General features: G+C 38.2%; 1 protein-coding gene and 1 pseudogene across 10 annotated transcripts in view; one reads left to right on the top strand and one right to left on the bottom strand.

Annotated features, from left to right (window-relative positions):
• Positions 1-16,373, bottom strand: part of Cd36 (CD36 molecule (CD36 blood group)) — a 99,627-nt gene that overhangs the window by 19,850 nt on the left and 63,404 nt on the right. For 8 of the 10 annotated variants that reach the window (XM_013070346.3, XM_087206733.1, XM_087206731.1 and 5 more), the window contains exons 2-3: positions 6,865-6,962; positions 6,199-6,398 (exon numbers count right to left, since the gene is read on the bottom strand). In XM_013070346.3, coding sequence (XP_012925800.1) covers positions 6,199-6,318 — 120 coding nt within the window. In that variant the 5' untranslated portion in view covers positions 6,319-6,398; positions 6,865-6,962. Of the gene's footprint in view, positions 1-6,198; positions 6,399-6,864; positions 6,963-13,010; positions 13,401-16,373 lie in introns of those variants that run through there. The other 2 variants (XM_004839755.4, XM_021253985.2) reach the window with 2 other exon arrangements.
• LOC147829310 (U2 spliceosomal RNA) lies at positions 4,768-4,877 on the top strand (annotated as a pseudogene).

The following is a 16,373-nucleotide window of genomic DNA, read 5'->3' as shown; positions in this document are numbered from 1 at the left end:
GCATAGCTGCTCCTTGTATACCAAGGTTCAATACCATAAGTTCTTAATTTTTTTTCCATAAGTTCTTAATTTTAAAGGAGAAAAATAATGTATACTCTGTGTGAATTTCAAATGCTTCATCTTAAATCAAATTGGATTATTAGCCTACTTTGCAAATCTTTCACTAAATTTGAAGCACAAAGCTGATAACTGTGTACACAGCAAAGGCAGTGCAATTTCAGATTCTCTCACTTGGTTACCATGAAAACCAGTCTTCGCCCAGACACTGAGTGTACAGCGTGTGGAGCTCCTGTAAGGGCCAGATTCCAACCTGTTAACTCCCACACGGCAGTGTCTCCAGCTGGGTTGAAAGCCACTGACCTTAAAATTTCGATTCTTCCATGCCAACTTAAACACAAATGTTTGGGACAGAAATATCTCCTAGATGGTCCACTTGATTATCGCTGTTGAATGAAAACAGTTCTCATCTGCTTAATTGGCGTGATTTAGCATAATCATTAAAATTCCCCGGTATATTCCTGTGTCCAGAAGGGACAGTACAAAGGCCCAAAGCAAATGTCGGGTTTCTCCAGGATCTTGTGCAGTACTGACACAGAAGCGGGCACTGTAGAGTTCAGTCTTCGAGTCAGTCCGCCAGGCTACCCCACTCTGACAAAAGCACTTTCTTCCTCCTTCTCAGCGCAGAGAGAAAAGCGGTGCTATTTGTTTGAGCTACAGTTTGGTTGCTTCACAACTGTGTAAAATTTATAGTTTATTTAATGTCTTTGTGTCTGTTTCCTTACCCATGCAATGAGGACAATAATCTTAGCTTGAACTGTATGAACTTTGTAGTTTTGAAACTTTAATCACATTGAGTATTGACTTTTCATATGGTTTAAATACGTAGGAGAATTAATAAACGAGACCACTTAGGCAGCGTTAACACATAGCAGACACTCCATAAGCGACAGTGATTAGTATTATGCGAATTCCATCCACGCTTTAGAGGGAGAACCCTAATATTCACCCAGCCCCTCCCTGCCACTTTCACTGCCTGGCTGGTAGTCCTCACTGACTAACCCAGTCATGGGCCAACTATTCATGCAAAGTCCTGTGACACTTTTCTCTGCCGTTCAATCACTTTTAGAGTCATTCCCTCTCCATTAAAACAAGCATTTCCTTAAAAATAAAGGAATGCTGAAAAATATCTTCGATCCTCTCCTCTGCTAATATAAAATATGCTCATAACTGGCCGTGAACAGCATGATTTCTCCCTTGTTAGGAAAAATTCTCTGAAACATCTGCATCTTATGGGCTTACCGAAAGAGAGAATGAGCCAGAACTGTAAGGCACGGTTGTGCTGAGTTAATAAATGGCATCAGTCTTGGATTATCAGTAACAATTAAAATCCAGAAGAAAATTTGATAAAACATTTTGAAATACTAAACTTTAACATGTTTTAGAGACTCCAGAAACTAGCCTCTAAGAATTTATGAAAGAAGCTAAATATGGGACGTATTTTGTATTTGGCATGAAAGGTAAATTATATGGATATTAAATGGGAGTAGAAGAAAATTACATATATTTACTTGCTATTTCTCAACATATCTCTTTTTTGGTACCAGGGATCGAACTCGGGACCTTGCGCCTATGAGGCAGGCGGTGGAACCACTGAGCTAAGTCCCCGGCCCACCCAACATATTTTTAAGCAACATTTGTTTTTGTAGTTATCTAAAATACATGCAGTATTTAATAAATTGTTATATAATCTCATTTGAAATTTTTTGATTGTTTCTTGATCTCATATAATGTCATTAAGTATAATACAAACTTTAGTATCTTTAACAACTGTTTCTTTCTGAGCATTGTAGTTAACTGGCAAAAGTACAAATGATTGTATTATGTCTGAAAAGAATATAATCAAATTAACATAAATTACATTGTTCAAATATAAACTATTGATATAATTGTCATTTCAATAAATAATTATTATTCAAATTTACTTTATTTCACCTAGAGCACTTTTTACAAGCTACTAGAGGAACAGGTGGATACTGAGAGTGATATAGCTCAGTGGATTGCTCACATAGCATGCCTGAGGCCCTGGTTTGAGCCCTAGCACCAAGAAGAAAAACTAACGAATGAGGAAAGAGAAATGATAATATAATTGAATTATACATTAGTCATTAGTCTTTTTGTAGGAAAAAAGAAGCTTTCCATTCACTTGTGGTGTTTTATAGGTAATTGGGAAATTAAAATTTATTTGAAATTATCTGTGTTATATAATATGCACTGAACATTTTATCAAGGGATACTAACAATATCAAGATTTAAGTTATCTTTTTCAAGTGGTGCAGAACTTTGACCTTTCCAAAGCTCCTTGGTAGTGTGCCCACTGCAGGCGGCCAGGCCTTTGACTGTGAGTCTGTCCACAAAGGCCACCCAAACATGCTGGCTCCATGGAACCCTACTAGGAGTCACATGAAAAATACTGGTAAGAAAGCTGTCACGTCTTGCTCTTTGTTTATGTCAAAATCATCACTGGTCACGTTCTAGCCATTATTTTCTAATTTTCACCAACCAGAAAACATTTTATTCTGTCTTTCCTTGAGTTCTTGTTTCATATTAAATTTCAAAATTATACAGTTTGGCTTCTATTTCTTCAGAAAAAATAATTTCATTTTCTTTTCTGTCTTTGATTTCCCGGTCTCTGATTATGGACAAATCCTTAAGGAACCTGTCTGTGTTTTCTCCGCTTTTAAACTCTCTAGTGGACAGGGCTTCCTGGTCTGATCTGTAGTCGCTACAGCACTGAGTCTGCCTGAGGCCTGACCTGTGAAACACAGAACGATGTTCGCAGGCGGTTTTCCTCTTCCGCGGGGATGTGTTTCCATGGTAACTCAGCAGGGCCTCTGGGCTTATCTCCGCCTCTCTCCTGGCGGGCGGGCTGCTCTCTGCCTCCCGCTGCCCACCTCCACCTGCGCCTGCTGTGGGCCTCTCCGCAGAGGCCCCAGCCCTTCTGTTGCTGAGGGCCGGCCACGCAGAGGCCTCCTCAACCGAGCCCTGACTGCTTGCAGCTTTCCCGCGCTTCCCTGCTCCGGGCCTCTGGTCTCCTTGCTCTTCACCTCTGCACTGCAGAAGACTCCGCCTGGGTCCGGTCGCAGCTCCCTTCCTACCGGCCTTCTCATATAAAATGGGCAAATCAATTCTATCTTCTTATAAGAGCTGCAGATTAAATGGATTTTTATGAAAAACCTCTCAATAAGCGCGAAATACATGCTGAGCATTTCACTTTCTACACGCGGGTTTTGTTAACATCCTACTGAAGAACACCCCGGCCGCTCTTCTGTGTTCCGTCATGGATTACAGGCTCTAGTAGTGTCTGAAGCTTCTCAACTCTAACCGCACGCCCTGCTCCCCACCTGTCCTGTTAATCCAGCGCTCTTGTATTGTCCGCTTCGTTCCACTTCATAGCGCTTAGCTGCGTTTAGCTGCACTTCCGCACTGTTAATTGTTCGTCCGACCCTGCCATGCCGTCTTTGTTGGACTTCAAACTTCTGCACTTCTTCAAAATCCAGCTCAAGCCCCATCTTCTCCTTGAAGATTCTTGACTCTCAGAGAGATCTCTTTCTCTCCTTGGCACTTGCTTTTCATGTTTTTCACAATTCAATTCTAAAGTCTCATGGGTCTGTTTTTTTTTTCTCTATAGGATATGCTTCTGCATAGTTGTATTTTACACTTGCAGTAAAATTTAATTCATTTTACAAAAAAAAATCATTTTACTGTATCTTAATCCTATTCAAAGGCCCATTTTATTGTTATATTTTTGAGACAGAGTCTCACTGTGCAGCCCTGACTGGCCTGGAACTCAGGGCAATCCTCTTAGTTCATTACAGGAGTGAGAAAGGCACATTTCTGACACCTCAAAACTCTTATGAGTTTGGAGATAAATTTTTAAATAATTAACTTAAAATAGGTCCTTGTATTCAAAGGCCACCCAAAAAGAGTCTATATGCACTAATTTTGTTACATAAAGAATAAAAGTTTAGATGATCAATACTTAGGTATTAATCAATGATAATATATATGAAAAAATCTAAAATACTGTGCACCAAGAGAGTCTATTTGTTCAGAAGAATTTTCCAAAAGAGAAGTTATAATCTGCAGGTTGATACAGACAGGGAAATGCCCTCCCCCTTAGGGAATCCAGGTGGGGAGCAGAGATAGCAGTAGGAAAGCAACAGAGATTCGCTCTCTCGCCATCAACAAGCCCCATCTGTCTGCCACCTGTCTGTCCCTGTTGGCCTCTGGCAGTAAAACCAGGAATTCCAAGGTAGGGAATATGATTCCATGTTTAATCCTCGGCATTTAGTATATAACATGATGTGTAATACTGTGTATTACCTATATACACATATCTATTTTTGTTAAACACACGAGGCTGAAGATGTGCAGGCTGTTAACAAGAGTTAGAAATGACTAATGAGAAAATGCCACATGGAAATATGAGAATGATTACCTTCAATGCTCCATTTTTTATAGTAAGCCAACAATTAAAATGGTACAGAGGATTTTTTTTTTAGTTTAAATCATCTAGTATTTTTAGCTGAAGAAAGATTAGAAACTAGTAACTGCTTTTTCTAAGCAGGCAGATTGGAAATCATTTCTTTGCATTGCTTGTCAGTTAAGTCAAAGCTTCAGTAAAATGAAATGCTGTCTGTATCCCTAGGGATTCCTTGGCGGTGAGGGACAGAGGCCTGGGAGAGAGCACACATTAACAGTTCTCTCATCGCTTCTCGGCCTTTTGGCTAAGATCAAGTGTAGTAACAGTTCTCACCCCTTGCTCTCCTTGCCCACCGTGGCCCCTGCCCGCTCTCCATCTGGTCACCAAACCCCCAACAAGGCTGGGAGCTGGTCAGTGCTCAGGCCAGCATCGCTGCTGAGGACAGACGCTCATGTTCACAACTCATCAGCCCCCTTGTCTTCAGCAGCTTAGTTTCCGCTCAATTCCCATCGCCAAACTCCTAGAGTCATTGGAATTTCCCATCCTTAACCTAGGTCATCAGCAGATCTACTTCCCCTTATTCTATCTTTTTAAACTTAAAAAATTCCTATTAGTACCTCTTTGTGATGTGTACTGACTCTGTCCATTGTGATGTGTAACGGTTCTATTCAATAGATGCATCAGGATCTATTCTATTCAGCGATTCTATTCATTGTGACACATAGTGACTCACTCATTGTGGGGAAGTTGGTGCATGTACATAACACATCTTAATTCTTTTTACATCCCCTTCCCTTCCCCTCACCCTCTATCTTTGTCTCCCTCACATTTACAAAAGATCTGCCTTCCTGTTACTACATATCTTTTTAATTTGTTCTGTAGTTCATTTATACTTTGGGTTTCTCATATAGGAGAAACCTTATGATATTTAAGCTTGTCTGGTGGATGTGTCTGATTTATTTTACTTAATATGCTGTCAATTAAAATTTCAGATATCTAGAGTTAGAATGCACCAGGGTAGGAGGTGGTGTTGTGTCAATTTTGCTTATTAAATCACTAACTTTAGTTAAAGCTACAGTTGTTTAGTTGATATATTCTGAGATATGTTCTACATAGCATATTCCTGCAATCTTTACCTAAAGTATCTTCTGGATCACATATAAACTTTGTAAATAGGGGGTATTTATAAGATAGTCACATTATTACACATATTATAAATAGCCATTGTCCAGTTTACCAAAGATTCCTGTTGCAATATTAAACTCAGTATTTATTGAACATACATATATAGAGACACATATATAGACATACACACATAAGTATATGTACACACACACCATTCTAATTTCTCAGTATTAACCAAACAACACAACTACTTTTATAAATATCCTCTTACAAAATATTTTTATTATTTCACATTCAAAAGTACATCAATATATTCTTTGAGCATAATTAAAAACAGTTATACCTGCCAACCTACACACCACCAATCGTTGCTTCAACACGTGCTATTTACACTTCAGACTGAAATGTGTGCATGTGAAATGTGCATGGGACCTGTAAGATCTCTCACAAGCTCAGCTGTCAGAATGGTGGCGTTTCGTGACTACCTGTGCGTGGAAGGCAACAATATCCCATTGACCCTGACACGTCACAGACCCCAACACGGGACAGCGCCACAGAAGGCGCCGACGGCGGGGCACCGCCTCTCCTACCTTCTTGATGTTCTTCTGCACCAGCAGGTCGCCCACTGGCATGAGAATCCCGCCCAGCAAGGCCAGCACTGCGCCTATCACTGCCCCAGCGATGAGCCCGCGGTTCCGGTCGCAGCCCATGCCTCCCGTGCAGCCCAAGTGCCCGCGTGTGCCAGGCTCCCAGCTCCGAGTAAGGTGTCTTCTCTGTGGCCTGGTTCTACCTATCATCAGAAAAGATCACAACACAGAAGCTGGAATAACAGCCCTGAAGACCAAAGTACAAACATAAACTGAAGCAGATGCCTTTGCCAGCTGAAACACTTGTCTCCGTCGCGTTTGACCACACGACTGTCTAGGTTCCTCTGCCATCTCTCTCTTGCTCCCAGCTACCTGCCAGTACCATAGAACTGTGGGAGAGTGTTTCTGCCCAGTTGCTGTCTTCTCTCCCGCTCCTCTGCATGAGTTCCACACCGAAGCCTTAGCTGAGCAGAGCCAGGCTCCTGGGCTTGGCCCTCCATTCTTCCCCTGCCTGGAATGAGTTGTCTCCTGTCTCCTATCTGGAGTCTCCACCCAAGCACAACCATCCCCCAGGGTCAGGGCTTCCTCGAAGGGCAGGGGCCCATGCTGGTGGCGGCTCTGCCCCAGCGCTGATCAAGTATGGTAACAGGGAGGTTTCTCTTACTTTACCTTATTCAAGAACAAGCAGCAGACACTGTACGGGCTTCACAGGAAATAAACGAATGAATCTCAGGATAAATCAGTTCTTCTAATCATTTGTAAGCTGCCTGATAGAACAGAAAGCATGAGTGAGTAGGGGAAATCCACTGTCAGAAAAAGAATACTAGGACATTGTCTGATATCACCATAATCATAACTATGAGGAGAAAATTCTGTTTTCTAAATACAGAGTTTATGCTTGAAATGTTTGTCTTATAAACATCATGGAAAAAATTGAATTGAAGTGCATTTCATTTTTAAATAAAAGTAAAGTACATTTTATTTTTAACTTCATTGCTAATACTTTTGGGTAGACTGTAGGTGAAAAGAATTTGAAGAAAATGTATGCAGTAGAAGATGACCTGTTTTAATAGTACGTATTGCTTTTTTTACTTTTCTTAGTTTTATATATATATATAAATCTATATATATTTAACTGGAATATTATTCATTTTGTTATGTAGAATGATTTGTGCCAACTATTAATGTCAACATTATGTGGCATTATGTATTCCACTTGGCTCGTGTTACTTGTGATATCATTATATAATAGATGGTTATTACTTAAAGACTAAAAGAAAAAGTTTATGAATGAATGGATCCGTAGCAATATAATTAATAAGACTATATCACTTCAGATAGATATTGGAAAACACATTCATTTGAGCTACGTTGATTTTAACAACATTTTCTAAGTGATGGTGTTGACCCGTCACTAATGTGCAGTCAGAATATGCTTTATAGCTTATAATTAAACCCTGTCTACTTCAAAATACACATGGGAAACAGAAGCAGCACAGTGAGGCTAGACACAAAATTCACCGGAAGGCTTTTGCCAGCACAGTGGGTGAAACAGTACAAATAACCTTTCATCATGGTCTCAGGTCTTCCATGGGCAGCTTTATTGTAACAGAAGGTTTATTCCTATGATTCAATTACTATTTGTTTCTATTCAAGGAATCATCTAGTTTTTAGAAATATTACTGGCATGGCCCAGAAAATAATAGTGAGAAAATAAGACTTTACCCTAAAGTAGAGAACATGGTACAAATTATTTCATGGCAAAGTTAGTATTTATTCTTTGTTTAGTTACTGTTAGAGTACTCCCCTTGCAAATCACGATGAGTCACAGACTCATCCCCACTGTGCTGCTGATGACTAAGATGCTGGAAGAGTTCCTTCGTGTCACGTGCTTGCTTTGCAAGTAAAGGGGAAACACAGAAGACCAAACAAGTGATTTATTTTTACTGTGGATTTTTATGTATCACTGAGCAAGAGGGGCTGGCTTTTCTATTAACTGTCTGGGGGCAGAGTGGAGAAATGGTTCCCTGCTCTTTGATTCATGTAACATGCTCCCTCCTGTGGCTTTGGCTAGGCCGTCAGAATGCAGTAGAAGAAGACTCGTAGGGCTGATAACGACTGAATACATCAAATAGAATTTCCTTTGTAAAGCATAATGATAAAGCACGTTACACTTGTTTTGAAACAATCTTTTAAGCAACCATAGTAATTGCTAAGTAGACAATAATATTCTGATATTCCATACATTGTAAACCAACAATCTCTTAAGGTAGGGATCAAAATACAAAGGTTCACATCTGGTGCAAGGGAACTGAGATCAGGAAATTGGAGATTAAACCACGCACTGGCCACCCTCTTGCAAGGTACAATAGGAAAAACACTAAGTCACTCCATGCCTCAGTTTCTTCATGTGTTCAGTGAGATCTGAGATGGGGTCAGAGTTTTTAATGTGAATAGCTGAACCGCACTTCACTTAGTAGAAGCCCTTCACTTACACAGGCCAGCAGGCACATTGGATACGATTATGTGACCCTGGCGACAACCCAGAGACCCCAGGACCCGGTTCCTCCCTTGCTTCCGGCTCTCCTCTGTCACCTTGCTGGCAAGCTTTAGGAGACCTCTGCAGAAACCTAGAGCATCCTGGGCCCATTCAAACCAGGGGGCAGGAAATTCTGTTCCAAATTCTAGTCTTGCGACTGTATGGCGAATCTGTGTAAGAACATGTAACTCAAATATTTAGTCATCTCCCTTGGAAAGTTATTGGATGTTCTCTATAAATTTCAATAAAGGTCATTTATCCAATGTGAATGTCATTCCCAACTTTCACAGATGGAATATAAAATGATTAAAAAATTACAATCATATTGTGATGAAATAGAAATATGTGCATATCTTTGCCCGTATTTACATTCTATGCCACAACCTAATTGTGAATTTACCTACCGCTTTATGGAAGCATTCAGCATTGTTCAAATAGATCCATGTGCTCTAAGACTCTTTGCAGGGGCCTACTGAATCCTTGTGCTACATATTGGAAAATATAATCAGCTTTTTCACCCAAGGAGAAGAGGTCCGAGCATAGCATGTGAGATAAGTCCTGAGCTCGCAGGAGTTCAGTATACACATCACGTGCTTTATATTTATTTTTACATCACCCCCACTTTGTCTCCATCTATGTTTTATCTCTGGTTTTCCCCCGCATTTCAGTGTGAATGCCTACACAATATGGGTCTAGAACACTCAGTTTTCTTAACATAGGGCTTTATCTATTGAAATAGGTGATTATTTTATTTGGCAATGTTAGGTTAAATTTTACCTTTTGCTTATTTGCCCTTCATAAGAAACATACAAGGTAATAATATCTGTAATATTTACTTCCTGATTAAATACTCCAATCTATAAGGCAAAGAATAATCATAGAAAGAAAAATCTACTTAGACTTAAGTAGAGAAGGTAGTAAAGGGCAAGTAAGGAAAAGTAAAAGGGCATATTTTCAGATCTCACTAATTATATACCTGCCTTGATTTTATGGGTAGATGAGCTGCCTTATATCCAGTTTATAGACTATTACAAAGGGATTACCTTTGTAGAATTCCTCAGTTGTTTCTAGTGCCTTGGGCTGAGTTTGAAAGAAAGAAAAAATATAGGCCTTTTTGTTTCCTATCAGACCAACAGAGCAATGTTTCTACAATGAACTTCTGAGTGAGGATCCCCTGTTCCCTGCATGGGGAACATGGGGGTGACTGAGAGCTGAGCTCTTTTGCACAGCCTCAAGTAGGCTGAGAAAATGGGCAGAACATTAATGTATCCCCAGGACAGGCTACTAATTGTTCCCCTGCCTGGGTAAAGCTCTGTTCCTTGAGAAACTCTACTCAGAATAGGCCTAGCCCAAGGCAAAAATTGCTGAGATAGGAACTAGGAAATTTAAAGAGTTTCAGATTTCCAGAGTATTTATACTCAAGTGAGTGTCATGACCTGTATGATGTTTTCACTGATCAGTGGTTATCTATAATTTCCTATCCCATGAGTAAGCCTTCCCTCTGATTTTTCTTAAGCTAGAAAGCCAGACCACACATGTCCGATTCTACCACACAAATAGGTTTCATTTGATGCATAGATGCCTCGCCACATCACGTGCCATTAAAACCCCAGAGTTGCTAGGAGTTATTAATTCAACAGGTTGCATATGGATATAGGAATTAGTTTAAATTCCTTTACACAGGCTGACCCTGCATCATTTCTATGTATGACTTTAGTGCCACGAGTGCCTAGCCATGAGGAAGACATATGTTCAAATCCAGGCCGGAAGGAACGGGTTTGAATCGGTCATTTCAGTCTGGGATGGCTCATCATGTGAGGACAGGAAGCCGGCAGATCAGTCTGTGTACGTGCTCTTTAGAGACAGACTTCTCCTTCCAAGTTAAGTTTCACACACTACCTCAGTGTATAAAGATAGCTCCCTGAAGGCCTGTCTGGAAGAAGAAGGAGTGAGATCAGAGCCCCGAACACTTTCAGCCCACCATCCTGTCCTCAGTCTGCCCCACTGGACTCAGGGGCTCCACAGAGAACTTTCAAAGAAGTAGATTAGGAGATTTCCAACAGCTTGTCCTACTGCAGTTACCACGATCCTTCGACTTACTTACATGTGCATTTGTATCCTATGAGGATATATAAAAGTATGTGTACTATAAAATATTATGTGTGTGTAATATAAAACAATAGTATGCCTCACTAAATTATACTTATCAAATATTATCATTAAAGCTTGCATTTATGATAATCTTTTAAAAGGCGATAAATACATACCATCTCACATATTAGAATTAAGCCTGTCTTTTAGGGACAGGCTAACTAGGGGTATCATGTGTCTAAAATGATTCTTTAGTCACATTATTTTAAATGGGGCTATCTAGAACCATTTTTAATCATTGAACTCTAGATAGCAATGCTATTATTTTCTTCTTTCCTCACCCAAAATTCTCAGTAAGGTTTATAGTGGTTAAGGTTCTGGGTTTAAAGTCAGAAAATATGGAATCACTTCTGGGTCTTCATGTGGGAGTTCTTGAGTCAATTTTTTCTAATATGAGTCTATTACATATTAAGTAAAGTTGCAAGTGCTAAATCAAAGAATGTATGAAAATTCCCATCATAGAAATGTTATTTTGAAAATATTATTTTATGTAACTTTAACAGCCAACTGTTATTTCATGTTGCCCAAATGAAGTGTTAGTTTTTAAAAGTCTAATAAATGTGTACATATTACACAAATATGAATATCTATTGGTAAAACAATAAAATGTGATGATAAATACCATACATATGTATGTATTAAACTAAAATATCATGTAAATGGAAAGGTAGTCAATATCTTGGAATAAAACCATTTCAAAGTCTTAACCTTATCTTAGTCCAGTGAACTTCTGTGATTAAATCGGAAAATAATTACAGAATTAGTTCCTTCAGGAAGCAGAAAGCAAAACACATAGGATTCAAATGAATCTGGGTGAGTATAGCTAAAATTTTGATAAAAATAGGAACAGCAACAATAATTTCCAAGATAAATTCCAAAACTCTCAGTCTGCATTGTGATCTTAGTATTTCTCCCAGGCTAACCTGTTATCTGAGGGTTCTGTATTTGGTTAAATACTCTGGTTCAGTATGACTTTGACAGATTAAAAGATTTCTACTTATTTTTTCCTCTTACAAACTCTGAAAGACCAGTGGATTCTCTCTATAACAAGAATATTCAAAGATTTCATTTTGGTTTTCTTGCAGGCTGTGATACTTAAAAAAATATTTTCTTTCAACTTCAAAAGACTTTATTCACTTAAAATTACATAAAAGGGATTGCTATGTCCTGAAAATCTGCACAAAATGTCTTTTAATATATTTCTTGAAATCCCAGAAATTTAAAATTTTATTCTAGAGAATTTATGCCATTCATGAATATTTCTAAAGTGACTTATAATTTATTGAGCCTTTAGTTAATTTTTGCAGTTTTCTTCATTTAACTCAGTATCATATTTGAAATAATTCACTAATGTTTGTAACAATTGTAAATTGTCAAAACCATTCATTTTGGTTTATTTTTATTTTGTTACTAAATTTTATACTAATTACACTAAATTTCAGATCATTGTATAAAATTGATATATTTTTATTCAAAATAGCAATTTTATCTTTGTTCATTAATGACAAATGCTTAAAAAGTACAACCTCAAAGTATATACTATATTAAATATGTAGACAAAAATAAGTTTACCAAAACTTGTGCAATTCAGTTTGAAAATTAAACCAGCTAAGGATGCTGTAATGTCATTAATAATTGCATACTAGACAGAATGGTGTACATGAGCTTCAAGTCATTTACAAAATCTAAGCTCACCATATTGATTTTTATTTATAATGATTATCATATTTTAAATTAAACATAATGTATAAATATCCTAAGTGTAAAGTGAAAGTTTTACTAAATCCAAATTGGACTATCAATCATTTTCAATATTAATAAATGATTACAGATAAATATTTAATATTTATTAATATGCTTAATATAATATTAAGCATCAAGAAGTGAAATGTCATTGGCCGCTGAACACAGGGTTAATACCATTTAAACCGAAAATGTAGCAAGAGTCACAACATGGAAATGAAACTCATTTTAAAAGAAAGCCTAGAAACTTTAAAAAAGTTACTAATTTTTGTTCTCCTCGTTATATAAATTCCCAGGAGATATTTATATTGTAGTGTCATCTCCCATTACGCAAGAGATAGAAAAATCTGTTTTTCTTAAAGAAAAAAGTCATATGACTTACCTTTATGTGCATTAAGAAGGAATTCTCAATCAAATGCTCCAAAACTTTGAACAGACAATTCTTAACAGGACCAAATGACATTCTGCTGAAAAATCCACCCTGAAATCTTCATTACTTATGTGTGTCAGAGTTTAAATATGCCTTAAAAAAATGTAGAACGTCAAACTAGCGTGTGGTTTGTTGCCACAGGAATTGAAAAAAAAAAAAGACAAATTCAGACTCAGAAAGCCTATTTATAGTCTGGTGGAGACCCATTGCCTATATCTGAAATACTCAGCACTGCAGTTTTTTGCAGGTGGTTTTTTTTTTCTTTTTTCTTTTTTCTTTTTTTTTTTTTTTTGGCTATTTTCCCATCCAAGTAAGTCAGAGGCCAGAGAAACAAAGGGAACTGAGTTTACTGAGCCACGCCTACCCACCCCTAATATATGCTGTTTTATTTCACAATCATTATTCCAGATGCTGACCAGTGACTGAGGGTGAAAGGGACAATTTAGAGAGCATGACCATATCACACTAGCTGTCACGATTGAATCAGGGTGCTCACCTCAGAAAGCGTTAAGTCAAAGGGCCTGTTCTGTACTGCACAGCAGAAGTTGGAAAGTACTTAGAGCTAATGATTTTGAAATCAACTCTAAACCGTCAATCAACAAAAATGACAAACAGGCTTTACAAAAGGAAATAGCCTATTGTTCTAGCTGGGTGTTCATAGCTGTTTATCATTTTCTGTCAGTTGTGCAGAAGATGCACAAGCATAGAGAAATCTTCCTACACAAATAAATCCCTTAAACGTCTTCAACTGAAATATGACTTGTTAAATAACATCTAAACCGAATTGCTATTGAGCATGAACTTTTACTATAAATGTGTGTGCTTCAGTCATTTTCAAAGAAATTATCGTTTGCTTAATCAAAGTAGAGAGCCTTACACTGTGGGGCCAATGACACTGCGTGTCAAGACCCCACTCGTAAAACAAGGAAATTCTCAGACACACACAGGCGAGATCTTCAGGAGGCTGAAGTGACACAGGATGGCTGGACAAATGCCCGAAAAGCAGCTGAACGGCAGTGGCACTAAAGTACTTAGCCCTGTGGGTCACATTTAAGCTGGTCTTTGGCATGGGGTGGCTCATGCTGCCTGCCAGATAGTTTCTTGCCAACCACGTCTCCCTGCAGGGAGCAAGGCGCATCCCAAAAGGAACTCCGGGTCTTCTGCCGCCTGCAAGCATTACCTCATCTTTCCGTGGCGCTTTCCATGACACGTTTATTTAAAAATTAGTAAGAAGTCATAAAAACACTTCAGGCATACTAGGATTTTATTTTTCAAACTGTAGACCATTTACTGAGGATAAAGTCAAAGCAGTAGGGCGACCTCATGATTTATCATTTTCATTTTTAATAGAAATACAGAGATTTCAGGAAACAAGGCAATTTTTTTATAATTGTCACCTTTCATCTTGGTTGTATGATATAAACAGGTGGCATAAAGGCTAATTTAAAACCTATTTTGAGTAAGAATATGCCTTTTAGATATCTGGTATATATTTAAGCCACTTTGATATAACTGTTTTTTCTCGGGCTGAATTTTCACACACATATTCACAACATTAAGAAGATTTGAGAATAGCTTGTAAGCCCAAGAGTTGGAGTAATATCTACTTAAAAGGTATATTTGAAACATGATAGGATAGTTAAATTATAATAAAAATGACCACCAAGGAAGATATTTCAGAAGAAATACATGCAAAGTAGATAGATGCCTCTGTGAACACTGAGCTTAGTTGGATCGTTAATCACTAGCTTGATAAATCTAAATCTTCTGTCTCTACAGAGAGAAATGTCAAATACTCCCATGAGCTATGAAAGGAATCAAATTTGCGTTCCCAGAGGTAATTCTTTTGAGTTCAAATCCCATAGACAAGCTCCTCAGTAGCTTACCATTCAAGATTGGGAAAACACACTGCCGAATCAACCATGGATTTTGAGAAAGTTTTCTACTCTAAACACGAGGCCAGGAAAGTGCTGTGCCCAATTTAGATGAGAGAACGCCCCATCTTCCTTTCTAAAGAACATATACCTACTGTATTCTGCAGACGTGCATTATGTGAGGTTCCATGTGGCCTGACATAAATCCACGATGGCACTAGGTAACCTTAATCCCAGTGATACAATAAAAGCTTCGATATGCTTCAAGCATCATGGGCAAAGATTCAACGCATGTGCGATATTTCAACATACATGTACATTGTGAAGTGACTGTCACAATCAAGGTACTATATCCACTGCTCTGTTTTCTTAGTCAAAAATGGAAAAAACAAATTAAAAGAGTGAGAAGAACTACACAAGCTATAAGAACGATGCAGCCAGCATGCCAAGCCTTCAGTGCTCTCTCCTGCAGCCCCTCCTGCTTTCCTCCTTCTTCTCTGTGTCCTGCAGGTCGCTGTCACCGAGGGACAAGCTTCACCTGACTCAGCTTTTGCCCGACCATGCACCGCCAGAGCGCTGCTCCATGAGGCGAGCACGTCTATTAGTTGGCTACTGAGTCACAAGGATGGGGAAGCCTCCCAGTCGACAAGGAGTTGAACGGACATACAGAGTCATTATTATAGCCATGTTCTGAAACTAGTGTGAATGATGGGAAATGAGATGCTATTGTACTGCTTATTTGTATCCCAGATGTGAGGACTTGCTTGGTATTGTGAACATTTATTAAGTGAATGGCTCCGGTGTGGCTATTTTACCCCTTAGCTGCAGGGCAAATAGCTCCTTCATGGAACTGATAAAGAGTGAAATTAGGAAGGACTCAGAGCCTATTTGCATAGATTTTGTTTCACAAATAATCGTATTTATCATTTCTAGTGGGCAAAATTTTATTTTATAAAATTCATTAAATAAGTAAGAAAATTGAAAATTATAGAAAAGTACAAAATGAAATATCCCTTTCAACTCTTGATTTTTAATCCTCAGAAATAACCAAAATTAGATATGTGAACTATTGCCAATCACTTAAATGGTTTAAACTTACACACATATGGATGTGGTATAAAACATACCACATCTTACTTGTGTAACTTGCCTTTTCTCATATTATTTCTTTGCAAGAATTCCTACTTCTTAAGTGGAGTTAATTCTTTATCTATTGCAAAATATTTCATAGTGAGTGATGTATTGCCTTTTAAATAGCCAGTCCTGTATTCATAAAGACTATTATCATTTCTAGTTCATTGTTCTTACAAAACATGCAAAAAAATCTTGTACATACATCTTTATTTCCTGTGCTAGAAAATTGAAAATGGCAAGTGGGATTTCTGGGCCAAAATCTGTACTTCTTCTTTTGGTAGAAAGAGTAGCATGTGAGAGACACCTC

Source organism: Heterocephalus glaber, unplaced genomic scaffold, assembly GCF_053883595.1.
Source record: "Heterocephalus glaber isolate CG9 unplaced genomic scaffold, H.glaber_assembly_v1.0 deba00000676, whole genome shotgun sequence".
Taxonomy (NCBI): domain Eukaryota; kingdom Metazoa; phylum Chordata; class Mammalia; order Rodentia; family Bathyergidae; genus Heterocephalus; species Heterocephalus glaber.
The sequence above is the reverse complement of the archived record's forward strand: the minus strand, read 5'-3'. Positions and strand labels throughout refer to the sequence as shown.